This window comes from Barbus barbus (assembly GCF_936440315.1).
Source record: "Barbus barbus genome assembly, chromosome: 3".
NCBI classification, from domain to species: Eukaryota; Metazoa; Chordata; class Actinopteri; order Cypriniformes; family Cyprinidae; genus Barbus; species Barbus barbus.
In genome coordinates, this window is record NC_136731.1 from 30,703,158 (window position 1) to 30,730,678 (window position 27,521).

At 39.3% G+C, this 27,521-nt stretch overlaps 1 protein-coding gene across 2 annotated transcripts; it reads right to left on the minus strand.

The window, feature by feature from the left end:
• Positions 1–304: 304 nt before the first annotated feature.
• LOC306853181 (casein kinase I) lies at positions 305–26,773 on the minus strand. Of its 2 annotated transcripts, XM_079390395.1 has the most exons (10): positions 26,286–26,773; positions 14,774–14,884; positions 10,969–11,117; positions 10,398–10,626; positions 10,057–10,227; positions 9,459–9,607; positions 9,172–9,343; positions 8,395–8,507; positions 7,131–7,199; positions 363–2,320 (listed from the first exon to the last, which is right to left on the minus strand). In XM_079390395.1, exons 1-9 carry the CDS (start codon positions 26,359–26,361, stop codon positions 7,167–7,169), a joined length of 1,203 nt encoding a protein of 400 aa, XP_079246521.1. In that variant the 5' UTR covers positions 26,362–26,773; the 3' UTR covers positions 363–2,320; positions 7,131–7,166. The 2 variants fall into 2 exon arrangements, with proteins under 2 accessions (XP_079246520.1, XP_079246521.1); XM_079390394.1 differs by lacking the exon at positions 7,131–7,199 and having other exon boundaries at positions 305–2,320.
• Positions 26,774–27,521: the final 748 nt, after the last annotated feature.

Genomic DNA, 27,521 nt, shown 5'->3' on the forward strand with positions numbered 1-27,521 from the left:
GAAAACAAACAATGACTTTATTCAACAATTCGTCTCCTCCGCGTCACCCTATAGCGCCATTCTGAAGATAAACAACATTCTGGGTCACCTACCACGTGGTGCAGCATCTCATAGCTTCGTAAAATTACGGTTGAACCACCGATGTCCTTGCTAAATTTCTGGACCTTGATCATAATTACATTGCTGTCTATGGGAGGGTCAGAGAGCTCTCAGAATTAATCAAAAATATCTTAATTTGTGTTCTGAAGATTAAGAGTTTAGAATGACATGAGGGTGAGTAATTAATGACAGAATTTTCTTTTTTGGATGAACTGTCTTTAAGAAACATTTATGTGGTGAAAGGAAAAGGGAAAAAACAACTTACAAGTACTTATTAATTTATTTACACATTTTAAAATACACAAATACAGTGGCAATACAAATGAGAAACAAAATCTTCCAGGGAAGGAAGATTTCCATAATTCCACCTGATACAGCACAGTGTGATGCAGAAGGACTGGCCAAGCAGTCGTGTGTAGAATGAACCAGAAAATGAAATAGAGAAATCCATAATAGCTCGATCCCCGACAAAGTGTACTTGTGCCTACATTTAAACAACACCAGTACTGGAGCGGCTGTTTCTGTGAGACCACCAGTGGAGAGAAAGAATTACTAACTTATCAAATCTAGAACGGAACAAAGTCCCTCGCACATCTCTAAGGACTAGCCTTTTCCCCATACTCACAACACACACACACACACACACACACACAGACAGACAGACAGAGGCTATGAAAAAAAAAAAAAAAAAAAAAAAAAATGGTACTTTGCCATCACTAGAAACATCCTATATACACGACAACAGAATTTAAGAGAGTTTCACCACTAGTCCCCCCAACCCCATGACTACAGAAAAAGCCTACGCTCTACTATGCTGAATGATATGGACAGGCAGCTCACCTTCCACGTCCTCTGTGACTTATAGCACCAGTAATTCAAGGAACCACACTTCTGAAACAAGGGAAAAGTAGTACTAAAAGCATTGGTAATACTCCGTAAATAAAGTTGATGAAAAACAAAACCTTGCATCTCATGGCTTCAATGATGGCTGGTGTACTCTCAATGAGACAAGCCGGGCTCAGGACATCCATTTCCAAATCCAAACACAAATGTTAAAAGAAAAGGTGCCCGTTTGTCTCAACATATGCCCCAAATTGTTCATATTTATACCCTCAGGTCAGAAAAACAAAGCCCTTTTCTCATTATGCGACTTCCTGCTATAAATGTGTCAGCAGTCTTGATCCAACCACGTGTGCCTGCATTACGGTAAAAGCACTAAGCATAGTTCAGGGGGTAAAAAGAAACAAACAACAACATTAATAACATCAACAACTCTACAATACAGGCATTTCACAGCTTTCGAGAAACAAAAGAAAAGCATAAGGGAATGCAATAAAATCAATGAGCAAAAAAATGATATAGGGGGCCAGGTTGATTGGTGCAACGAAAACTAAAAATCATCTAAAAGAGTGTGAAGGTGATACTGTGGGTATAAGTACTCGTGGGTATAAATCCTGCCACATGTACGAATGGGCTTTCAAACTTTCGATTCAATTCTGCACATCAAGCTCAACGCTGTTAAACTAACAAAAAGAGAACAAGATTCACCTGCAAAAGACTGTAGCCAGTGTGAAATAAATTTAATCTCTGTTGTACATAAAAGGACAAAAATAAAAGCTTACGGTAAGCAAAATGTCAATGGCTATCAGTACAGCTGCATTCCAAGCTGTGTAAAAGTAATTTTTTGCAATAGGAGAGGGTGTGTCGCGCTATCAGAGCCATTGTACATGGCTTTTGCCAAGACGCTCTGCTTTGCAAAGAGGCCCTTGGACGGCAAGAGGATGGCCCTCTCCTCCTGGTGTGTGTCAGAGGGCCCAAGGCAGCAATGGCCGAGAATCACACCCCCCCACCCCGTCCCTCCCATCTCGCCAGCAATTGTCTGGCAAAAACTGATGTTAACAAGCACAACTGATGTGCCCAGGTGTCTGTTGGAGTAGTGTAGGTAAGGAAATGTGTGTGGTGTGCACAAAAAGAAAAAGAAAAGAAAACTAAAATCTGTCCATCTCACGAGTTTGCGTGACTCTCAAGTATGCTTAATTGCATTGAAGGAAGAAATGAAGTCTCTTGTTTCGATTTGCTGAGGTTGATTTCACATGGTTAGAGGCTGCTGGAGAAGTCCTAGTGCAGATCAGGGCCGTGGTTGGTCTGCTCTTGAGGCGTGTGGACGGTCTCATCGAGGTACGGCAGACTGCAGGCCACTTGGGGTGACGCGAGAAAGAGCCTGGAGTGGGGAGGAGAGACAGACACATCAGTTTCTGAAAGCCACATGATATAAATGCAAACTGTTGCTGAGAGTATCTCAGTAGCTTCCTAATTGTTTAAAGGCCAATTCACACTGCACTGATAGACAAGGACTAACGGTTCTCGCACATTGAGTCCGAAATTCTCATCCAAAATTTTCACAGGTGTCAAATCACGTCAAAAAAAAACAAAAAAAAAAAAACATTTGGATCGGGTTCAATTTACTGTGTTTTTCACATCTGTAGCAAGCATTTTGAGAGGTGTTTTTATAAAGGTGTGCAAGGTTTCTGTGTGACGAAATGTTAGGATGACGAATGCGAAGAAATGCATATGAACAGTACGTGACTTGTCGGACATTCCAAGACCCAACAAACACAGAGTCAACATGTTTAATCAGCGAAAACAAGCGCTGAACAATGTCATGATCAGACAAACCCTGATGAATGTGTCTGTTGCTGTTTTGTCGGTACACTGTGAATTGGCTTTAACAGTGCAATTTTAGTTTGGGTATGTTCAAGCCGTCAGTATTTTGGAGTGGCATCTGTTAGGCGTGACTCTTTAAAAAGATGAGAGCGGATTAGATCATGTCTTTACAGACATCACTGAATTCTATTGCTTCACGAACTCTTGTATAACGCCCGTAACCACAGAAACGTATAATGATAACAAACCACTACCCAGATAATTTGAATCACATACTACCGTTCAAAAGTATGGGGTGGGACAGATTTTTTTTTTAATGTCTATAAAAGAATTCAAAAGTATAAAAATACACTAAAAACTGAAATAATTTATAATTTTCACAAATTATTTTATATCTTAATAACCCTAAACTTTTAAGCATAGTGTACTTCATGTCAATAATGTGACACTACTGTCAACTGGTTCAAATGGTTCTATTCATATATCAATATGCTCTCTTATTTCGCCAGTGATTCATGAGTATTTATGACTGTCCATATTTAAGACTGGTTACGGAATGTCACTTTTTTTTTAAATGAACTGTGATTAGTCAGATTTAACACTCCAAACAGGACTGACAACCATATTGTTCTGCTGTGTGAACATAGCCATTGTTCCTAGCCATTCCCCTATTCCCATGAGTCATCTCAGTTTGACTGTCATGGGAATGTGTAGGATACCAATGACAGAAGAATGTCCCGTTTACATCTAGTATAAAGATGGGGCAGTCTTAGGTGATCCAATCACAAGCAGACAGCACTAAAAACGTGTAAACAGGGAAAGATCCAAAACACTTTGTGATCTGATCATTCCAAGCACATTACAAGGTGGTCGCAAACATGTGATCACATTGTATGTGAGAATATGAATCCATCTTAATGTATCCCAATCTCAAAGGACTGCCCATTTACCTGTCAGTCAGTCACAGAAATAAAAAAAAATTAAAAATAAAAGTTTAAAATGTTGCCAGTTATGACAACTCCAAAGTTAAATAAAAGTGCATTTATATAAACATGCACAAATGTTCTGGCTCAACCAAGACAGATCTTAGTACCAGGTGTAAACGGTCAGTTCGGTTCTCAGAATCTTTATTTTCAGATTCATGATGTCAAGCCATAAGCGTCATCATGAATTTTAGCTTTTTGCCCTTAGGATAAGTCATTATCAGCCTGGGTCAACTTAAACTCTCCGAAGTATACGGTTCTTACTAGTAATGCACCAAAATGTTTTTGTTTTGATTTGTTTTTACCCAAACACTGACATCCAAATGATTTCAATTTAGCTAAAAACAGAAAATAATGTTTATTTAATAATCAATTAATCAAGTTTAATAATTAACTTTTTTCCTTATAAAAACTGAGTTACATAAACATTTAAATTGCACATTCGGCAGATTTTATATCAACTTAAATTATATAATTGTGTTTCTATTCCAATTTGGTGTTCAAATATAAACATTTAAATGGTGGCTGTAATAACTTTATTATAGATTTAAAAATGTTAATTAATAACAGGTTAAGATAAAATTCATATGTAATATACTGCATTTTATTAGCATAATGCATCGCTCTAGAGTGATATTTTTGTGTTCTAGCTAACTAATGAGCTATGGACATGAAATGGCTTTCCTGAGGTAAATAAAAGCTGTTTTATTGATGTCTTTTCACAGTTGATTGATCAACGAAAATTCATCAACATCATTCATTTTCAACCTTACAAAAAACTGGAACAGGAATAACACTTTTGGCCAAATATTTTTGGTGCATCACTAGTTCTTACAGGGTGGTAACGGAGTCCTAAATATTTTAGGTGGTCCTGGAGCTGTCCTCTGAGCTCCCCCATGGCCTGCCACAGTAGAGGGCATATGGCATGAGAGGGGGGAACAAGATTTATAACACTAAACACAAAGAGAAAAAAAATATGCATACTGCATTTTGTGTTTCCACTCAGGAACACAAATGGCAGGTTATTTCAAGATTGGAGGAGGGGCGACAGCCAATTATGTCTTGCACCTTCAGATGCACAATAAAATCTGAGGTGATTAATTACTAGGTGGGGATACATTTTTCATGATCCTCCGTCAAAGGCAAGGGGGGCCCACGAGGACTCTAGGGCCAATCATGTGACGACCGCTCTCAAAAGGGCGGGGGTGAATCCATCTCTGACGTTACAGAGGGAACAAAAGAGCTGCAGAGGTGAGCCGTTCAGCAAATCAGAGACTACAAGTAAACAATTCATTCAGGGCACAAATAATAATAAAGGAATTGCATGGAAGTTTTTTTTTTTTGTAAACTGAGGCCATAAGCAGCAGTTTTACACTTAATCAGTGCAGCTTTACACTTAAAAGCATTTTTTGCTTTTAGTTGTTTAAGTTGGCACAGGAGCACAATCCGGGTGGTCACACTGCATGCCAAGAGAGCCAAAACCAAGCACTGGGGGTTAAAAGAGTGAGACAGAAAGAGGCATCCACACCCAGGCAACTAGAGGTTATGGATGCATCACAAAGTAGAGTGTAGAAACACTCACAAGCAGAGGGCGCTGCACAGCACACAATCAAGAGCACTCTGCTGCACGGCATTTGTGTTTCCTTTCTGCTTCAGCGACTGATTCTGAATTAGCTCTCCAACACTAGATTAAATTTATCAATTATTGTGTTCTCTAAATAAATGTAAGAGTACACGGTGATTGTGTGTAGCCTGCTATCGGACAGTTGTGACAGATGGTCTGTTGGGTATATGTGAGTACTACTTATTTTTGCACTAAATGAAAGCAGCGCCTTGTGTTTACAACTCTTGATCTGATCAAATCTAAGCACTGGGATATGGAGATACGTCGGCCAGAAATTCACATGACTAAAAAGGAATGATATTGCATCCTCAAACCCATCAAGGGTTGAAATTATGCTTTAAACTGTTTTTATAGCAGGGAAATATTTCTGGAGACTGATATTTTAGCACATTTTTTAGTAAAAATAAGCAAAAGCCCAACTGTCTAGATTCAGCTTAGAGGATCACATCATCTGGTGTTATGAATTACTTTCGGTGCAAAGATTAAAAACACCATCTGAGTCATTAGAGTGGGGCGTGAGGTCATAAATTGCTAACCGGGATGAAGCCAGAATAAAGTATGCAAGTATCCCAGGCTATGATGAATACTGGTGGTTTTGGTGTAGCCTTGGATCCATAAATATTTTCCCATTAATTTCTCTCCATAGACAGTCAAAAAAATCTTAAATTAGGAGCCACAATAAAAATGTACCAAACTTTTTTCGATATGAGTCTTCTGGTTGAGCAAGCATGTGTACCAAAGAAACGCAGTGCTGTTTTAGCCACTGCACGTGTGGAACTTCTGTGTGTGTGGAACATAATTCGAAACTGAGTTCCCCAGTACCAGTTATATCAATATATTTTGATACTGTGAACACATCTGAAATATAATGCAGAACACCACAGTGATCTGCTGTGAGCTTATGCAAGTTGTCCTAAAGATAAAACATGCTTTATATTAACTGCTTCAAACTAACTCAACATGCGACTTCAAAACCAAGTTATGTACAGTCATTTTGGTGTACCTTGACACCCCTAATCTTCATTACAAACCACAAAATAACGACTTTACTAAATTTTTTCCCTTCCACGTCAGTCGACGCATGTTCAAAAGAGTACGTCGTAGTTATGTTGCCGTCTATGAGAAGGTCAGAAAGCTCTCGGATTTCATCAAAAAAAAAAAAAAAAAAAAAAAAAAAGTGTTCTGAAGATGAACGAAGGTCCTATGGGTTTGGAACGACATGAAGGGGAGTAATTAATGACAATTTTCATTTTTTTGGTGAACTATCCCTTTCAAACAGTATCGGTACAATATCACACCACTGAGTCAGGCACAAAAAAAAAAATTTAAGTTGAAAGCATAATATTCTAAGATGGTAGATTTGTGTTTCTCTATGGAGAAAATAGCCCTATTCGCACGGGATTAGTATTATCTGGGGACCATGTGTGATTTTGAAATTACTCCCCCACATCTGAATTTCGTGTGGCGCATTCGCATGGGATAAACGAAGCCTGTGACTTTTTGCGCTCTGTTTGAATAACACCATATTGCTTTTCAATTGAACACGTCAAGAGCCTTTGGTAAACATCTGACTGCTTCATCTAAATTACAGTTAGGAATGAAGTAGTGAAGTCTCTCTTCATTCTGTGTGGTGAGTGATGTGCTGCATAACAGCCGTACAGCAGTGATGTGGGACAGGGAGTCTATTACTCAATGAAGGGAAGTGGAGGTAGTCCAGGTATTAAAAGAAAATAAATAAAAGACACCCAACTGTCACTCACCCAGTGCTGTCTCTCATACCAGAACATGGCGAGCATCTACTTGCCGTGGTGATCATAGGAAATGCTATTCTGAAGTGGGTGGATGGGTGGTTGGAGGGGGAAACATTAATTTGTGGTGAAAAAAATTAAATAATAAAAACACCAACAACAATGTGGTAAACACCTCAAAACGCTTCTGTTCAGATCTGCATTTTAACAGTAAATATTAAAATCACCAGAGACATTATGACTCTGGGCAGCATTTCAAGAATGTGTGTGAAGTTCTGAAAAGAACTATGCAAATAAGATCCAAAATATGTGGCAGTGGTTACACAATACAGGGCTCAACAATAAGGATGGCCCAATGGCCCAGGGCCAATGCTTACGTTTCAACTATCCTTACATTTATAAGTTATGTAATGCTTTGCAAATGTCACATTTCAGTGTTCTGTGATGTTTGAACAATGCTGTTTGCAAATTCAACTCATGTAAATACATCAGCAATGCACTGTTACTTAGCTGGCTGACAGCATTATAGAGAGAGTGATTTGTGAAAGTCTTGAAAGAGCCATTTAAATAGGCTAAAAAACAAACACCACATTTTGGACCACGTTCCATATTTTTCCAGCAAAAGTGCTTTTTAGGTTTGTTTTATGCTTTTTGTCAGTTAAAATGTGTTAAAAATTGTAAAAAAAAACATCATTGGATTAAGAAAGAAAAGTCCAATAAGATCAATAAAAATGACTTAAAAAAAAAAAAGAATTATATTCTAAAAGAAACTTCTATTTCCTTATTCCTCAAATCCTACTAAGTTATTTAAAAGGTTAAAATGACCAGGTTATTTACTCTTTTGTTCATTTATTCATATACTGTCAATTTCACTATTGCACACAAATTTAAAGATCAGATATACAGCATGTGTAGCCCAAAAACACCTCTCAGAGCAGAGTGCTTTTATAATGGCATGCTAAAAGCCCTGTAGACCATGACATCGGCTCAATATCATGACAGGCCACAGCAGACACAAGCTCCATCTTAGCACTCTTTCAGAGCTATCACTCTCTATCATCATTTACTTTGTCTCTCTGCTGGAAAACAACTGTGGAGGCGTTTGTTTATAAAGGTTTTCTAACCAAAGTGATCTATTTAGTGGTCAGACTTGACTGGAAATAAAGACAGGGTCATTTAAGAGCAGTGGAGCTGGGGCCAGAGACTAACAATGCTGCCAAACACACAGGCAACAGTGGGCAAAAATGCATAGTATTTCATCTCATAACATTGGTACCTGTGATGTGGACATGCGTGAGGTGTCCTGTCGACCAGTTAGATCAGAGGAGGAAATGTTGACAGGGGCTCCGCGGTGCAATCTCATACTGACCTTCCTCTCTCGCTCCATTCCTGGCAAAAACACAAAGGAAGGAAGACACGTGTCATTTAAAGCATGGAAAAATGGAAGAAAAAAAAAAAAAACGGACAGTGACACCACACATTGGGTTGTGTCCACCTAAACAAAAATCCTTCCGTTTTCCAACGTGAACCACAAAGTAATTGCACCAAACTGAAAAAACTGCATTGAGCTTTGGGCCCCACAGAGAATAAATGTTATTTGAATAACAAAAGAAAAAAAAAAAAACTTAAGTTTACTGGGACTGGTGACATATGGTGGGTTTATGAGTCTTTGCGCTTGACTCCTTGAAGCTCTCCTAATTGAGGCCATACACTTCAAGACCAGTGCAGGGTCACTGTTTAAGTGTCTTTCTTGTAGAAATATCTGTGTGAACCTCCGCCCTTCGATAAAGCAAACGCTAGTAAATTTAAGTCATGTCTAGCAAACATCCTGCTGAGAATAGCTGACAGGAAGTGGTTAAAGGTTTGCAAGCTAATAAGACGACAACAAATGGCAGGGAAGAAAGTAGTCTGTCTTGTTCTGAAGCAGTGTAGAGAAAGAAAAGCCTTGTGTATCTTGCAAATCAAAAAAACCCTTATGCACAACCAAAAAAGATCTTCATATGTTTACTTGAATTAAAAAACAAGCACGGACAGGCAACAGTGAACATCTTACCTGTGTGTGAGGTTGGCGTGAGGGGTGTGGGAGGTGCTACTTCTTGAGTTCCTCTGGGTCTACCTGAGCTGGAAGGCATCATGCCACGGGCCGCAGGATTCCGCCCATGTCGCAATCTTTCCTCTCGGTCCCTCCGCTCTCTCTCAGGATCTTCTGCTGCTCTGTTCGCACCCTGAACAGCACAACACATTAGAAGAAGTATTAAGTCTTTAATAGACCACAATAAAAACCAACAACAAATTTAAGAAATACAGTATCCATGCAAAGACAACCCATTTGTCACTCACAAATTTGAGCATATTCCAGTCAAACACGTAGTCGTATGAAAAGCCTTGTCTGTGGAAAAGGTTCCTGAAGAGCTGTCTCAGGTAAGAGTAGTCGGGCTTGTCGTCAAAGCGAAGGGAGCGGCAAAAGTTGAGGTATGTGGCAAACTCGGCTGGAAACAAACAAAGAAATGCAATGAAAATGAAAAAAAAAAAAAAAAAAGTTTAATGAAAAGTTGAGGCTTTCAGTCACTTTTGTTGCATTTGAAGTCATCAACAAAACAGTTCAAAAGTTTAGTATTAGTAAGATTTTTTTGATGGTTTTAAAAGAAGTCTCATATGCTCACTAAGGCTTGCATTTATCTGACCAAAAAGTAATATTGAAATATTATTATAATTGTAAAAAAAAAAAAAAAAAAAAAAAAAAAAGCGCTTATACAAAACAAATGTCCTCGCTGCCACATCTGATCAATGTGATGCGTCAATGAATGGTCCAATCAAATGCTCTCTTCTACCACCTGCCTCCAACTAGCAAGCAGCTTATGGTCAATGGCTGTGATATAATGTAGCTTAAGCCTATTGGCTACTTAAAAAAGCCTTATATTTATAAGCAGAAGCTTACATGGGTATCCTTTGCACAGGACTTCAATAGGAGTGGACATTTTCTTCTCACTGATTCGCTCATACTTCTGTCTCTTTGTGGCAGCCTTCAGACCCTGCCATGGCAGAGAGCCCAGGTTGAAGTACATGAGCACATAGCCAAGAGACTCCAAGTCGTCTCGTCTGGATTGCTCTGTGAACAAAAACACAGATGATAAACACTATGTCATTTCGATGGCCAGACTATAACAGGTGAAATGGCTTAAATCACAAATGTTAGGGTGATGACAGGTCAGGTCTGAAAGTACTAGAGGTTTCAATATGATGATATAATAAGTTTATTCAAAAGACGTGTCAGGGTACCTATGCCCAAATGGGTGTTGATGGAAGCGTAGCGAGCAGTGCCAGTCAAGTTCTTGTTCTCGCGGTAAGGGATGTGCTGGTGGGTGCGAGCATCTCTGTACTTCTTAGCCAGGCCAAAGTCAATGATGTAAACAAGGTTGCCCTTCTTCCCCAGGCCCATAAGGAAATTGTCGGGCTTGACGTCTCTGTGGATGAAGTTCTTGGAGTGTATGTATTCGATACGGCTGATCTGAGGACAGAACAGAACAGGTTCAGCAGGTCAAATGACTGAATGAGAGACTCCATGCAAACCTAACACACCAATTCAAATAAAGCAACGAGGGCATGACAACCGCTGAGCAAGCAGTCCTTTCACATTATGCCTCCTTTCACAATGCCTCTTGGCACTTAATACTCAGACAGCCAGCATCCTTTTTCACTTGTGTTTGACTAAGTAAAACAGCTGAAAGGATGACAGTAAAGCTTGTCATGTCACAAGAACACAACATTATCCCATTTTGGGTGTCCTAGAACAAGAGACCGGTAGGGTGGAGAGGACAAAGGTTACAGTGATCATGTCTACAAGCCTTACCATCTGGTCAGCAAGCAGAAGAACAGTCTTTAGGCTGAACTTGCGAGAACAGAAGTTGAAGAGGTCCTCCAAACTGGGTCCCAGCAGCTCCATCACCATCACATTGTAATCTCCCTCTGCTCCACACCATTTGATTGTTGGGATACCGACTGTAAAAAAAGAAAGAAATTACCATTAGTACAGATGACTTTTTTCTTGTAAAAGGGAATTTGGTTTATGAAGGAAATGTTTGCCAACCAAAAGGATCTTGAAAGTTTAAATTACAGAATAGAGGGGAAAGTTTGACTAATACGTATTTGTATCTTTGAAGGACTGACTGACAGAAAGCGAAGGTGACCTACAACATAATAGGTGGGGGGTTGGGAGCCCGTTTGTTTCAGTAGGGCAGTGATGTGATAAAACCCAAGCAGAGCTTCAGCTTAAGTAAACCAGCGGTCCTGGTTGGTCACACTCAGAAAGGACTAACTCATCAGCCATAAACCATCTCTAGGATGACCTTGAAGTGTTGCACGAAAAGATATGGGCTGTCAGGGAAAGACAGCTGATACCCAATTAGATCACTTCAAGGGCTTTTTCCTGCCCCCTCTTACCATTCAGCCACATGTGAACCAGGAAAGGCAGCCGTCACAACACTATAATATAATTTGAATTTGTACTGATACAATGGATGTTGAATACACAATCTTCCAGTTAAACAAAGACAACCGTTTCGTGTGATACAATTATAGTTACCAGCTTCAATAAAATGCTAGTTTATATTGGCAATCTGCAAATATAAACTAAGTTCTATTGAATGCTGCATTGTTTCTCACTTTGAACCTTTCAGAAATTAAAAAAATTAATTGGTCAATGCAATCAACATGAGATTGGAGTGAACCCTTCTCAATTTGGGTAATTTACGCAAGTAGAAAAATACATGTTATTAAAAATGCTAAGAATACTCATTATGTAACTTTACAAAAATATTGTAATAACTTACAGTAAAACCTGTTAATTGGTTAAAGTTACCATACACAATATAAAAATGTAAATGGTTTAACATGGCGTAATTTTACTGTACAATGCTTATGGCTTTTGCAGGTAAATACTATGAATTACTGTAATAATTTCTGGTGAAAAAAGGACAATCTCAAAAGTTATTTAAAAATTTTGGGGTTATTTTCGAGTAATGTATATTAGCATGTTTACATTTTCTGTTAATGTTTATTGCATTTTTTAATCTATGGTGTGTTACCCTTTGTTACCCGTTTGATCTTTGTGTGTTTGAATATTCAGTTTTGGCCATGTTTTATAGACAGGCCACTTAAGATTAACTGATTAATCATGTGGCTTTCTACTTCCCCACCCATCATGGTGGTTATCAGTATGCCACATAGCAGATTTCGGTAATTTAAATATCTTGAAATTAAAATGATTTATGAATTAAATGTTTGCAAGTAGAATACACAGGCACCAATATACTTTCCAGTAATACCTGAAACAATGTCACAGTATTTTTTTTACAGCAAGTTCATGGCATCCACAGCTGCCTTTTTCCACCATAGTAAATGTATTGGCATACATTTTACAGTATAATGACGGTTTTCAAACAGGTTTCTTGAAAGCCACTCTTTCAGACAAACAGCTAGCCTAGTCAAGCCTAAGCTTTTTTAAAGATTTTTTCAGGATTATCAAGGAGAGGAAGAGACCGAGGGTTCACCAGAGCTCTGGTAGGTCAAAGATCTCTCGGCAGCTGCTGTCGTGTCTACGGCCGTGTGCACCCTGAGCCTGGCCGATGCCTTCGAGAACACAGAGCTTTTGCTGTTCAGCACTTTCCAGAAAACATTCTCCAGGTCAGCTATTCCTGCGCAAACTCAGGAGGTTAAATATATCTCCTGGTCTGAGCCGTCCAGCACGCCTTTCCATTCTCACATCAGGACAGCTCTGACATGGTCTATATTAACAAGAATTAAAATAGAAAAGTGCCAAGCCTTGTGCTTCTCCATGTATGGACTCGAAAAAGACTGTAACTGTGCTGCTAAAACATGCAGAAATAACAACATACAAAAGAAAATGGCATAAAAGATTCACTTTCTATCTACAACATGCATGCACACATACATGCAGGTACCCGCACCTTTTTCGATAAAGTTATCAGTGCGTATGCTTGTTCATGCTGTGCTAAATAAGGCTGCGAGTGGTGCAAGAGACCCAGTTAGGATAGGAGATGGAATGCACAGAACCCCCCCCACACGCACCATCTGGCCCGGGGTCCATGTGATCATAGTAGAGCACAAGCGCTGAGAGGGAGGCACAACGTTTGGCCGCGGCGGCGTGAAACGTCATGCATGCTCAGTCATGCTGGGAGCGAGCGAGCGGACAAACTAGAGCGGGTTTGAAAGTGAATGCCATAGACGACACACTTTTGCTGCTGGCACCATAAAACCACCCCGACAGGATTGTCATACATCTATCTAGAATAAAAGCAATCGGGGCCAAACCCGGCTGGGGCCGGTCGGGGGAAACGCATCCTTCAGGCATCTCATGTATATTCATAAACCATCACCATACATTACAACAGCAACAAAATTTCAACAAAACCTGATTTTGTGACTGATTACAGGACGATAACAACGCTGAGGATACAAATTGCCTACTTCCTTCACAGCCACGCAAGGCCAATGAGAAGACGATTAATGGTGGTGACAGATCACCGAGTAGAGATCTGATAATGCCACTCTCATTGGAGAAGGATGTATTGACTCATTGACTGATGAAGCGAGGGGAACTGGTCACGATTGGTTTGCCGCCCACTGTTGCTACAGTATTCTGTAACACAATCTAAGAAATGGAGACCCTGTGAACTACACCTTACCTCCAGAGAACCCTCTTACTCAAACAAATTACTCAGGAGCTCATCAAAAGTACAACATTACGCAAACATAAAATGGTAATAATTTATAGAGGCTTTTAGAGGTTATTACTTCTAACCAGGGATCAACAGGAAGGACATCCAGTAGTTTCCGTTTTAAATTTCCACTGGCCCCAGCACAAAATGACCCATATTTATCTACACTATAACGTTCAACAGTTTCGAGTTAGTAAGATTTTTTTTGTAATATATTAATACTTTCATTCAGCAAAAGATTAATTTTTTCAAATTAATACAGTTGTTTTGAACTTTATTCAGAAAAAAAAAAAAAAACAGTACCACAGTTTCCACAAATTATTAAGCAGCACAACTGTGTTCAAGGCTTATGAGAAAAAATGAGCACCAAATCGGCATATTATAATGATTCCTGAAGGATGTGTGACACTGAAGACTGGAGTAATGGCTGATGAAAATTCAATTTGCTGGCGTAGAAATAACTTACATTTTAAAATATAGATAAGTGATAAGTTAAAAATAGAAGTCCTTTTAAATTCTAATAATATTTTACAATATTACAGTTTTAACTATTTTTGATCAATTGGTGTATATTTTTTGACTGAAAAAAGAGCTTCTTTCAAATATATTTCAACAAAATACCAACCCCAAACCTTTGAATGGCCATATGTATTTTTATATTTCTATAATGTTAAGCTCTGCTTTTAACATTTCACAATGATTAAAATGATAAGCTATCAAACAAACAAAGAAAGAAAACTAATAAGGTAAATATCAACTTAACACCTAACTGATCATATTGCAGAGAGAAAATATTACACAGGCTCTTATGTATGTGGCAGCAGTGTGAGGTGTGTACGTGTGACTCATAGTTCTGTGTTAATGGAGAAGCCGGATGGAGACCACGAGGAGCTATCAACTGAGTGTGGAAACACATACCGCCTCCTTGCATCATCTTGTAGATCTTGCTCTCGATGTGCAGCTGTGGGTGCTTCGTTTTCACACATTCTAGCTTGATGGCTACTTCTTCCCCCACGGAGATGTCTGTGCCTGGAAAATCAGAAAAGAGGGAGAAAAGTCAGTAAAACTATATATAACCAAAAGATAAAAGCGAAAAATGGACAGTGGATGGATAACCAACCAAATTATTTGATGTCTAAAGTATTGAGCTTTAACAAAAAAATATCTGCTCATGTTTCTGTGACATATAATACATGCATACACGAGCATGAGAGCAATAAATCCACTCAACTAGAGAGGCTTTGCGTCTAAATACGCTTTAGCTTCCAGTGCATTATGAGTCATTGGGACACAATTAAATAGAACCAAAAAATATAATGAATATGCAGGCCCACTATGATGAAAAAAAAAAAAAAAGAAATTCTACATATCTAAGGTTGACTCACACATGCAGCTTTCCAGCATGAGGGAGTGGGCACAATTATCTACGTGTACTGCTATACCACCTCCTTTCCGGCCCACCATCTGCCTCAACTCCACATCCTGAGCAGAGGATGCTGAAAATCATCCACAGTCATCTGCTGTAACAGATACCCAGTGAAACGGTTAAGGAGAATGATAAGACTGTGGCATTCCCAAGGACTAGGCTATGCGTATGTGTTATGCCTGAGGGATGTGACATGAAAGACAGGATGAATGAGTTGGTTAAAAAAAATAAAATAGTTAACTTTACTCCCTCTCTTATTCAGTACTCTTAACCCAGTACTGCTCTTCCAGCCTCCAGACAGGAGACCATTCAGAAAAAAAAAAAAAAAAAAAACACCTGACATACTGGCAGGTTACCGAGACCAATCTAAAATGGAAATATCAGCTCTGCAGTGACCCCTAAAACCTACTAACCACTAATGTCAGAGATGCAGGTGGTCTACTGTAAAGCAACATATACATTGACTGATCTGAATTTTACTGTTGTATAATAAGAGATCTGAAAAATTAATTGAAATAAAATCAAAATTATGATATGGGGTGGTTATCAAATTGCAAGACCTGCAATTTATTTGAATAAGAGCTGTGCCTTTCAAAACGAAGAGCAACACTGTTCATTTATACATATTAGATTTTAATGTATATGGCGCAACTAATTAACCGCTTGTGTGTGCTGTGCTCTTTGTAATATAGACTGTATCGCTAGCCTAAGCAGCTATTCACACAATGTGTTTTTGCATTGAAAAATAAGGCTGTGTATTGGCAAGAATCTGGCAATACGATACGTATCACGATACAGGGTTTGTGATACGATACATTGCGATACTGTAAGCAAGGCGATATATTGGAATATTTCTTATTTTAGGAATAGGATATATATTTTTTTAGGAAAGCTGTCACTAAGAACACACCACCATATGCAAACCTTAGCAAAAAATAAATAAAAATAGTTTAACCAGAACACACTGGGATCTGTATTTGCAATAATCAGTCCCTGTAACATTCAACATTATTGAACCACTTTTTGTGCAGTATGAGTAAAGGGGGAAATATTCAAGTGCTTGCATGATTCTTCAGTTAAACGCATGTATAAAATGTATTTTATAAAAAGATAAAAAATATTTTTATAGACTCTACTTTAAAGGTTCACAGTTTAAGTTTATAATTGTGACATGCAATGTCATAACATTTGATCTGAACAAAATTACATCTGCTTAATATCAATGAAAAATAAAGTGCTTGCAGGATTCCTAAAGAAAACTAAACAATTGTAAAACAATAAAATACAGATGTTAAACTATCAGAACTTTTCAACTTGGATTTCACAGGTTTTTCAGTTTGTGTTTCGCGTGGAATCGCCGAGACCGCGATGCGAGCACCGCCCCAACTGCACAAAACTCCCCCGAATTACGAGAGAAAGCTGCAGCTGCGTGGCGACTCTACCGCCCGCCGCGCCCTGCGCAAAGGCTCTTCAACACGGGACGCGGCAAGCGGCAGAACCGAGATTGCGCTCACGACGTGGTCCCGGGGCGGACATTACCACAAAAGCCCAAATGGTGCCACACTTCAGCTTTGTACACCGAAATGAGAGCTGGAACAATTCTTTCATCCTCCATTACTGGCAGCGAACTATATTAACGCTAACATTAGTGGAGTGCCCTGATGCTAGTATTTCCTGTCACTGTTTAAGTTCAGAGATGAAGATTAGCGGTCGGGATATGAACTCAAAACGAAACAACTGCCATGAATCTTGTATGATTTATTTATTTTTTTTTTTAAATATCGATATTCCGTTTTGGAGAATCGATACAGTATCGCCAGATAAAATATCACGATACTCGCGTGTATCGATATTTTCTTACACTCCTATTGAAAAACATAAGTAGAATGGGAAAAACACAAGGTTAAGAGACGCAAGTTGAACATTTTAACTTGAGCATTGCGTGTTTAGAATGACACTTAACACGCGAGATACAACTAGTGCATGTTTACATAGAAATAAACAATGGAAAAGAAGAAATGAACTACTATTCTGTGTTTGATAATTCATGTTTGCTTGATTGTGACAGGCTGAAAGATGCTGTTATTTTCTGCGTTTTACAAAATATTTACTGTTAATAAGTGCAGGCCAAAATTCGACAACTTACCGAGACAGACAACAGGGTAAAACAAAGGTAAACTCTGGCTGTGTTTTGACAACACACAGAATTCTGATGGAATGTTTGGGTTTCAATCAACATGATGAACTTGCAGAGTTTCTTCTCAACAAAAGAAACTGATTGTTTTTGTAATTCTGCTAGATGACACAGTGCAGCATAGAAACTGTCTTGTAAACAAAAGACCTGATCACCTTTTGCAGAGATGATACAATAGCTAGGAAGCCATTATGGCTGACATAAATTGGCATCAGCTCATTAAAAGGGTGGTGGTGAGTATTACATCAACTTGTTTGATGACCAATCTCACTGTTAAATGCTCCTCCACAATAGACATGTATAGCTCAACTACGAAGACTTCCAGTGACATGAATCAGATAGAAACATTTATCAGAATGGTAAAAACAAATGCTGTGTCACAGCAGTTAAACGTTAATACATTTTGGTACAAAAAAATTTATTAAAACCATATTATTATTATACTAAATTTATAGCAAGCATATCACAGGATACAAGAAGAAACCAGAGTACATTGAGAACCTACAACTAAAACACACAGTGCAAGTAATGCAAATACTGCACACATCAGATCCTGTTGGTGCCTGTGCCAGGATGTTTCTATAGAACTCATTTAGTAAATATGGTTTAAATGTTGGATGTGCAAGCTGTTTATTTTTACATGTTAAATAAGTGCTATAAGCAGGACCATGCTGCAGTGGAGCTGGATCCGTCACTCTGCTGTTGAAACTCATCCATACGCATATCATGTATATATTTCCAGCCACTGCGCTTCCTGAATTACCATGATCTATTTCCACTTTGAAAAGAAACTAAGGAGGAACAAGCAGTACCAGCTTTATAGGGCACTCTACAAAGCCATCACCTGTCATGGCTCGTGGAAAAAGGCAAGCAAGCTAAACAGACCAACTGCTTAGATGGGCCCATATGATACGACTCTGGTGATTGTGAGCCTTTTCAGTCATGGCTGTAGTGGTTTTCCCACAGTCCCTGAAACCTTAAACTCACACTGTAGGTACTGCCGCGTGAAAGAGTGGTATAACAATCAATAACTGTCAATACTAGTGCTCTTCAACACTGCTTTAGCTGCAGACTGTCAGCTTTAATTTGAGGGTATTTACATCCAAATCAGGTGAACGGTGTAGGAATTACAACAGTTTGCATATGTGCCTCCCACTTGTTAAGGGACCAAAAGTAATGGGACAATTGGCTTCTCAGCCGTTCCATGGCCAGGTGTGCGTTATTCCCTCATTATCCCAATTACAATGAGCAGATAAAAGGTCCAGAGTTCATTTCAAGTGTGCTATTTGCATTTGGAATCTGTTGCGGTCAACTGTCAAGATGAGATCCAAAGAGCTGTCACTATCAGTGAAGCAAGCCATCATTAGGCTGAAAAAACAAAACAAACCCATCAGAGAGAGATAGTAAAAACATTAGGCGTGGCCAAAACAACTGTTTGGAACATTCTTAAAAAGAAGGAACGCACCGGTGAGCTCAGCAACACCAAAAGACCCGGAAGACCACGGTAAACAACTGTGGTGGATGACCGAAGAATTCTTTCCCTGGTGAAGAAAACACCCTTCACAACAGCTGGCCAGATCAAGAACACTCTCCAGGAGGTAGGTGTATGTGTGTCAAAGTCAACAATCAAGAGAAGACTTCACCAGAGTGAATACAGAGGGTTCACCACAAGATGTAAACCATTGGTGAGCCTCAAAAACAGGAAGGCCAGATTAGAGTTTGCCAAACGACATCTAAAAAAGCCTTCACAGTTCTGGAACAACATCCTATGGACAGATGAGACCAAGATCAACTTGTACCAGAGTGATGGGAAGAGAAGAGTATGGAGAAGGAAAGGAACTGCTCATGATCCTAAGCATACCACCTCATCAGTGAAGCACTAGTACATGAAGGTAGTGTCATGGCGTCCCAGGTGAAAAACAAGTGCACTTCCATAATGTACTTAAAGTGCTCTATTTTCACGCACTAATTTTGTACTTAATACACTAAAAATGATCCTTTAGTACTCCTTAAAATAAACTTAAGATCATCTAAGTGTACTCAACTGTGCTATTTTGAGACACCATGAATATGAACTAAAATGCACTTTCAGCATCTTTGTATTTAAAAAATGTATTTAGCTACCACTTGTAGTACACTTGAACCCATCTTTCATACACTAGTACACTCAAGTGTACTACAAGTGGTAGCTAAATACATTTTTGAAATACAAAAGATAGTATGCTAAAAGTGCATTTTAGTTCATATTCATGGTGTCGCAAAATAACACAGTTGAGTACACTTAGATGATCTTAAGTACTAAAGGATCATTTTTAGTATATTAAGTACAAAATTAGTGCGCGAAAATAGAGCACTTTAAGTGCATTATGGAAGTGTACTTGTTTTTCACCTGGGGTGGGCATGTATGGCTGCCAGTGGAACTGGTTCTCTTGTATTTATTGATGATGTGACTGCTGACAAAAGCAGCAGGGTGAATTCTGAAGTGTTTCGGGCAATATTATCTGCTCATATTCACCCAAATGCTTCAGAACTCACTGGACGGCGCTTCACAGTGCAGATGGACAATGACCCAAAGCATACTGCAAAAGCAACCAAAGAGTTTTTGAAGGGAAAGAAGTGGACTGTTATGCAATGGCCAAGTCAATCACCTGACCTGAATCCGATTGAGCATGCATTTCATTTGCTGAAGACAAAACTGAAGGGAAAATGCCCCAAGAACAAGCAGGAACTGAAGACGATTGCCGTAGAGGCCTGGCAGAGCATCACCAGGGATGAAACCCAGCATCTGGTGATGTCTATGCGTTCCAGACTTCAGGCTGTAATTGACTGCAAAGGATTTGCAACCAAGTATTAAAAAGTGAAAGTTTGATTTATGATTATTATTCTGTCCCATTACTTTTGGTCCCTTAACAAGTGGGAGGCACATATGCAAACTGTTGTAATTCCTACACCGTTCACCTGATTTGGATGTAAATACCCTCAAATTAAAGCTGACAGTCTGCAGTTAAAGCACATCTTGTTCGTTTCATTTGAAATCCATTGTGGTGGTGTATAGAGCCAAAAATGTTAGAATTGTGTCGATGTCCCAATATTTATGGACCTGACTGTATATTGTATGCAGCAACAAACCACAAATAAGTCAAGTCATCACAAGTTTCCAAAAGAGTTACATTGGCACAATTCTTAACGTAACTCGAAAGTTTGCCAACTCATCTTAAAATCAGAGCAAATCCCTGTGCAGCCTGGGATCATTATTTATTTTAAAAGGTTCCTGTCAGGATTTACTGCTGTTTGTCAGTGTGCACAGCTACTCACATCAGCCCCATTTCCATCTAAATTGAACTGAATCCATTGTTGGGGATGATGAGATTTTCCCGTCACACACGAGTGAGACCAGGCTGCAGAGCTCCGAATCCCCTGATTGTCCTGTCTTTTTTAGCCTCTCAGTTCGAGTGCATTCACAGGAAAGAGAAACAGCAACACATCTGATACATTAGAGGCATATTACTATAATGAACATGAGCAAAGCCTAGACACCTGATCAGGCTCATCACAAAGTCCTGGCTAGGCCCAAGCAAACAAACAAGTATCCATTCAACCATTTTCCATCTTAACCAAGTCCAAGTCGCCTGTTTTATTAGACACAGTTAAGACTAAGGTGAGTGGTACGTCTTATATTGTGCATTTTTCTATAAAATAACTCCCCTTGATCTTTTTGCATTTCATGCCTCTATGAACATGTTACACCACCACTACTGGTGAATATCAAAGACTGTAAAGATATGTACAGTGGAATTTGCTTTGCCTGGGCACATTCAGCAGAGAGAGTGTTCTTCTTCCCCTATACTGACAGCACAGGGAACATGTTCAGACACATCCACTCAATACATCAGTAAACACTACAGGAACCCATCCTTAACACAGCTGTCTACATGCACATGGTTAAACTGCGAATGACACAAATGACTTTAACGCTCTTGGTGACTTTCCATTCACTGCATATCAATCATGGTTTTGAGCTCTTGAACCTTCTCTTTTCATCTCGAATATCTGGTTCCTTCATAACACTCTCTGCTCATTTTTTCCCCTTTAAGATAAAAGTGCAATAATTTCCTGTGGAAGCCTTCCATAATGTAATCTTGGAGATCAATAAAAGTCAGTCGCCCCCCCTACTGCAGGCAGCTGGCACATTTCTCAACCCCCAGCCTGCACACCAGGCCCAGGGCCCTCCAGAGGGATTGAGGGTTCGGCCTGGGCCTGTCTGGAGAACAAATTGGTTGCACTCATCTCATTCATGTGCATATGCTCAAATTCATTTTGCGTGACCGCAAGCTTGTTGGTTTGTGCAGTGCAGAGACAGATGGATACTTGTGTTGCAGTGTCGAGATTCAATTCATTAGTGAGTGATCTGCTAAATAAGCATCTCTGGTAAATGAGAGAACAGCATGTTAAAGCAGTGTGGGTCTACTACCTGTTCAGCTACACAATAAGAAGAGGTTTATGACAACACTGGGTGTTAAACAACAATCAAACAGCATGTGGAAAAAGTGTTCTACAGGGTTGAAAACCTAGTAACAACAGTGTTTCCTCTAGGATTTTTTCCAGCTGTGGCGGCAGGCTGCATTTCCACTGGGGGTGGGTGGGGGGTGTCACCGATGGCCGCTTTTCTTCTGTCATATATAACAGCATGTGTTTATAGGCAGCTGTCCCTTTAAGACCGAATGCACGGATCCAATATAATGATACACATGCTATTTCTTTCTAACTTGTTTTCGTTCACTGAAGATAAGTGACTGCTTTATCGAGAATAATTGTTGAGACGTCCATTTTCACATAATTCTGTATGTATGCATCTGTTCAAACACAAGGAAATGTGAATGAGGAATATACTCCGTGTTCGCGCGCACTTATAAATCTGTGCGCGGGCGCCGTGTCCGGCAGCTGTGGCCACAGAAATCAGCGCACGGACAGTGAAATAAGTTCTATTCGCCTTGCCTTGCGCTGGAATGGCTTAAAATCACTCGAATGTGTAAATTGGCAAGATAAAACACATACAAATGATAAACGTTCACTATGATGGTTCATTTTTGCAATTAGTCTGTTAATCACATGCGAACCGAGCCTTGAGGTCTGGTCCGTACGGACCACGGATCAACTGCGATCAGTTTCACAACTACTGTGTAATGTTGGAGGTTGAATCGAATCGTTACACATAACGTACACCACTACTATGATTACACTTAAGTTTGCGCTATATTATACTCACCTTTTAATAATTAGTGTGTGACGTCTCCTTCACTATAAGTTACCAGACTGTAAATGAATCGAGTGACGTCACTGAAAAGCTGCAGCCGTGGCGGGGATTATTTTTGGTGTAGCGGGCCGCCACGGCAGAATGAATGTAGCGGAAACACTGAACAAATTTGGACCAATTCCGACAAGTCAATTATTTTTATGCTATGCCTGATAACTGACAAATGGCTGATATTATTATTCTATAATATTTTGTCTAAATAAGCAAAAAAATAAAACAAATTACAAATCAATCATTGAAATGCATAAGATATTAGATGACAGTAAAGATAATCTAAATATACATTTTCATTTTAAATTCTGGGGTTAGTAAATAAGTAAAAAAGGTATCTTACGCTCTCCATGGCTGAATTTATTAGATAAATACAATAAAACTATTATTGTGAATTACTACATTTTAAAATAACTTCTAAATATAATTTAAAACTCATTCATTCCTGTGATGTCAAAGCTGAATTTTCAGCATCATTACACCAGTCTTCAGTGTCACATGATCCCTCAGAAATCATAATGTGCTGATATACTGCTCCAAAACCATTTCTTCTTATTATCAATGCTGAAAACAGTTGTGCTGCTTTAATAAATGTTTAAAAAAGGTATTTATTTGACTTTTTGTAACATTATAAAATGTCAGTCAAATAGCACTGACCCTTAACTTTTGAATGTTTTTTTTATATATATATATATATAGTGTGCGTGCTCAATTCCCATATTTACACAAATAGATATCCAAAAAACTAAATTCCAATACAGTTCCAAAAAACGATTTAGAAGTTGTTGTTTACTGAAGACAGTGGAAAACCATTGTGCCACTAAAAACACTCTCATACCCCTTTTCCACCAAAGCAGTTCCAGGTGCTAGTTCAGAGCCAGTGCTATAGCCGGTTCTTAGTTGGTTCGACTGGCGAGCGCTTTAAGAACCAGTTGCTTTTCCACAGGCTAGAGAGCCAATACAGAGCCAGGGCTTACGTCACTGAATACGTTTCGTGTTTCGGATCACTAGTGCGGCACAACAGGCATCTGTACAAAGCATCAGCGCCACGCAGATCGATCGACCAGCACACAACACACTAAAGCACCGCGAGAGCGATCCAAAAGCATAAAGAGCCGTCTGCTTTCCAGTCGCTCCCGCAGCACCCAGATATGCCTCGCACCGACCGGTCCGCGCAGCGCCGATCTATCCCGGACAAGCCTAAACAAACTATCAGCAACGGGGGACGTTGCGTTGCTATTGATGTTCATGGCTTTGCGAACCTACATCGTCATCCAAACTCGACGAATAAAACGTGTTAGTGTTTAGCTGCCATTTCAAATATGGTGGTCCAAGTTTCTGTTCGTCTTGTTGGTCACGGTAACCCCGCCCCCAGCCCCTGACGCAAGCGGTTCTTTCTTACAGCCCAGCAATGTTGTGGTGCTACTTACGAACCGCTTTTCCTGGTTCGGAGCTGGTGCTTTGGATGTCGAAAAACAAAGAACCGGTTTGAAACTAGGCTCTGGCTCCGAACCAGCACTGGAACTGCCTTGGTGGAAAAGGAGTATCAGCTGCATGATTTAACAAGCCACAAGACATGTTTTCATGAGAGCTCTGTGAGTATTTCCCCTTCTCTGGTTCACACAGCCAGGCTGGTGTTGTACTTTTTAAGAGGCTTGGTATAGAGACCATGTGTTGTTGATCAGGTCAGTCTGGCTTCCTTCAGCCCCAGCTGGAGTTTGTCAGGCTCTGCCTCCCCAAGTGTGGGGATATTGGGCGTCTTTACATAAGCCCCTTAGAGAGTACATGAACACGGCTGTTTCCAGTACACCAGCTGAATCACCACGGTTGCATAACAACATATAGACACTTGGTAATTCACACACTTGGATTTTATGTTGACCATTAATGCCACAGCGATATGTATAAGATGTGTAACCCAACTCTAAAGTGCACTGATCGTGCCCCATCCTTTAGCAAACAAAAACAAAAGCACCCAGTTTTTAATGTAAATAGCCACACAAAAATCCTTCTTCCTACTTTGTCTGCAAACTTCAACGGACTTCCGCAAAAAACTAAATTTCACAAGAGCATACCGGGTGGCTTGTCTATTCAGATTTAGGATCTTGCTTTGGAACTAGTGGTTGTTTTTTAAGCTGTTTCTGGAGAGTACAGAGAGGAGGCGTGGAATATTTCTCCACCAAAGTACTGCAGAGAACCTATCATAATAAACAACTCTGGCCAGCGATGAGATTATTGCACACAACTCCAACTGCAAAACGAAAAGGAGTTGAGCAAGAGCACACAGCCCATCAAACCACAAGAAACCATATGCATCCCATATTCCAAAGCAAAAACTTTTGCATCACAATTCAAACCATAAAGGCCTGCACAGCAGGCTTCAAAAGAAATTGGTACTAAGCCCAGGACCATATATATAATAACTTTAATAACTTAATTGTGGTGACATAAGACCTTACTAGAAAGGTACATTAAAGGCAGCTGCCTACAACAATACTAGTTGCCTCAGGCCCCCAAAACCACTGACGAAAGCAAATATTACATCACCAATTCTTTTCACAAGACCCTGTGGAAGTAAAGTTGAAACTTGCACACGAAGGGAACTTGCCAACTTGTTCAAGTTGAGCATAACAGACCTTTTATAAAGGTTCTTATAATGAAAGACCTCTAGCAACATGTAGAAACGACTTAGAAGTTGCAGATAGCATGCAATACCAATGCTTTATCTGTGTTTACTTGTAACTATTTTCACTTCCTCTTCTGTCAAACCTGCAAGACCGGACACATCAGGGAGATCACAAATATAATACACATACAGTGTTGCAAAGTCTTTACAAAGGCAAAAAAAAAAGAAAAGAAAAAAGCGCAAGTTGACTGACACCTTGATCTTGAAAATATTAGACGTTAAAAGACACAAAACACAGGCTTAACTCGCCAAATGATTGTCTTTGACAGGATATACCAGGATATTGCCATTACAGTAACACCTTTCAAATGTGAGCCTCCTACAACAAATTTTAAACCAATTATGAACATAATGACACATGACTACAATAAAGCTGACAGTTCAGCAAACAAAATGCAAAACGGTGCATTTAGGAAAGGCAAAGCTTGATCTGGGACATACATCTACCCAGCAGTTTTGTAGGTTCATGACAATATAGTTTCTAATAATATGTAGTCCATAAAGCATAACTGCTTGTGCTGCCTGATTCTGTATTTTCACTCAAGAAAACCTTCTTATGTAATACTCGTAACAATATTGATTTACATACAAACACGGGACTAATGGCTGCTGAGACTAATCTGTCGTGTTAAACTAGCTGGTAAAATATCGGAGGTTAGTGGGGGTTTTCTGCTGCTCAAGCTACTGATTAGGACTCTCAAGAGCAGCTGACTGAGGGACACTGGGAATCCATTTGACGTCTCAACACAAAATATGGTGTGCACCTTTACCAAACTGACAGGTAATACCGACCCTCTCAATAAACGACCAACTACTTACCCAAATAAATGTCACCAAAGGATCCAGAGCCAATTTTCCTTCCCAGTCTGTATCGGTTTCCTACTCTCAGTTCCATGATAACTGGCTAAATAACAAAGCTAGCGATGAAGCTAGCTTTAACGGGAGTAAGTTAGTTTAAATTATATATGTTCGGAGAATTTAATAAAAGCGACGGAAATCCGTTCTTTGTTACCCGTCTATTCTTCTGTCTCTCCCAGCCAGAGTCCCCTTATACAGCCTGCTAGCTTGCTAATTCCCTTCACAGCAGCTACCCAGTTTTCACCAGTCGTTTTCTAACATTAAGAATCGGGAAATATCGAAATATTTGGCTTATTAAAAAGAGTAAAGTGCGAACTTTATGCTCTAGTAATTTTTACCCTGAAAATAGTCTGTTTAAATAAGGATGAAGGCGGATTTTGAGAGCGGCTCCCTCCTCGTCCCGCTGGCTCTGGCTCTAGTATCGACTCTGTGTATCTGCTCCAACAGACGCTCCTCCAGCAGCCGGCCGCCGGGACGTCACTTCCCCTAGCAACAGCGGGCCTCTGGAAAATCTGACAACAAACCGTCGCTAGCTCGGGTTTTTATTGTCAAATCGGTTGAGATTATTGAAACATCCACAACCGTAGTTACAGTAATATGTGAAGAATGTTTACTAAAAGTTAGTTAAGTGTTTTATTAGCGATCTTACCGCTAATAATAAACCCGGACAATGCACAGGGATGTAAATAACTGTGTATAATTAATAAACATTTATGTGACCCTGGTCCACAAAACCAGCCATAAGGGTCAGTTTTTTGTTTGTTTGTTTTATTGAGATTTGTGCATTATCTGGAAGCTGAATAAATGAGCTTCCCGTTGATGTATGGTTTGTTAGGACAGGACAATATTTGGCTGAGATAAAAAATATTTGAACATTTTGCATCTGAGGGTGCAAAAAAATCTAAATATTGATAAAATCGCCTTTAAAATTGTTCAAATTAAGTTCTTAAGTTCTTTTTTTATGAAAAAAAAAAATTATGGTAGGAAATCTACTAAATATCTTCATGGCACATGATCTTTACTTAATATTATTATTATTATTTTATTTAAAAAAAATAACACTAGCTTTTCTAATCTTTTTCTATTCTATTTGTTTTGTTTTATTTATTATATAATAAAAATAAAAAACGTGTACTGCCTTAAGTTAACTGAGACTTGTTAGCACTTGCTCTGTTGTTGAATTTGATTGCTTGTATT

Bases quoted from the DNA above. Each gene is read 5' to 3' on its own strand.
- LOC306853181 (XM_079390394.1), bottom strand. From the start codon at position 26,361: ATGGAACTGAGAGTAGGAAACCGATACAGACTGGGAAGGAAAATTGGC. The intron at 11,118-14,773 runs GTATGTGTTTCC...CTTTTTTTACAG, and splicing joins CAAGATGATGCAAGGAGGCG to TCGGTATCCCAACAATCAAA. The intron at 2,321-8,394 runs GTACCAATGTTA...TCCCCACTCCAG, and splicing joins CACGCATGTCCACATCACAG to GCTCTTTCTCGCGTCACCCC.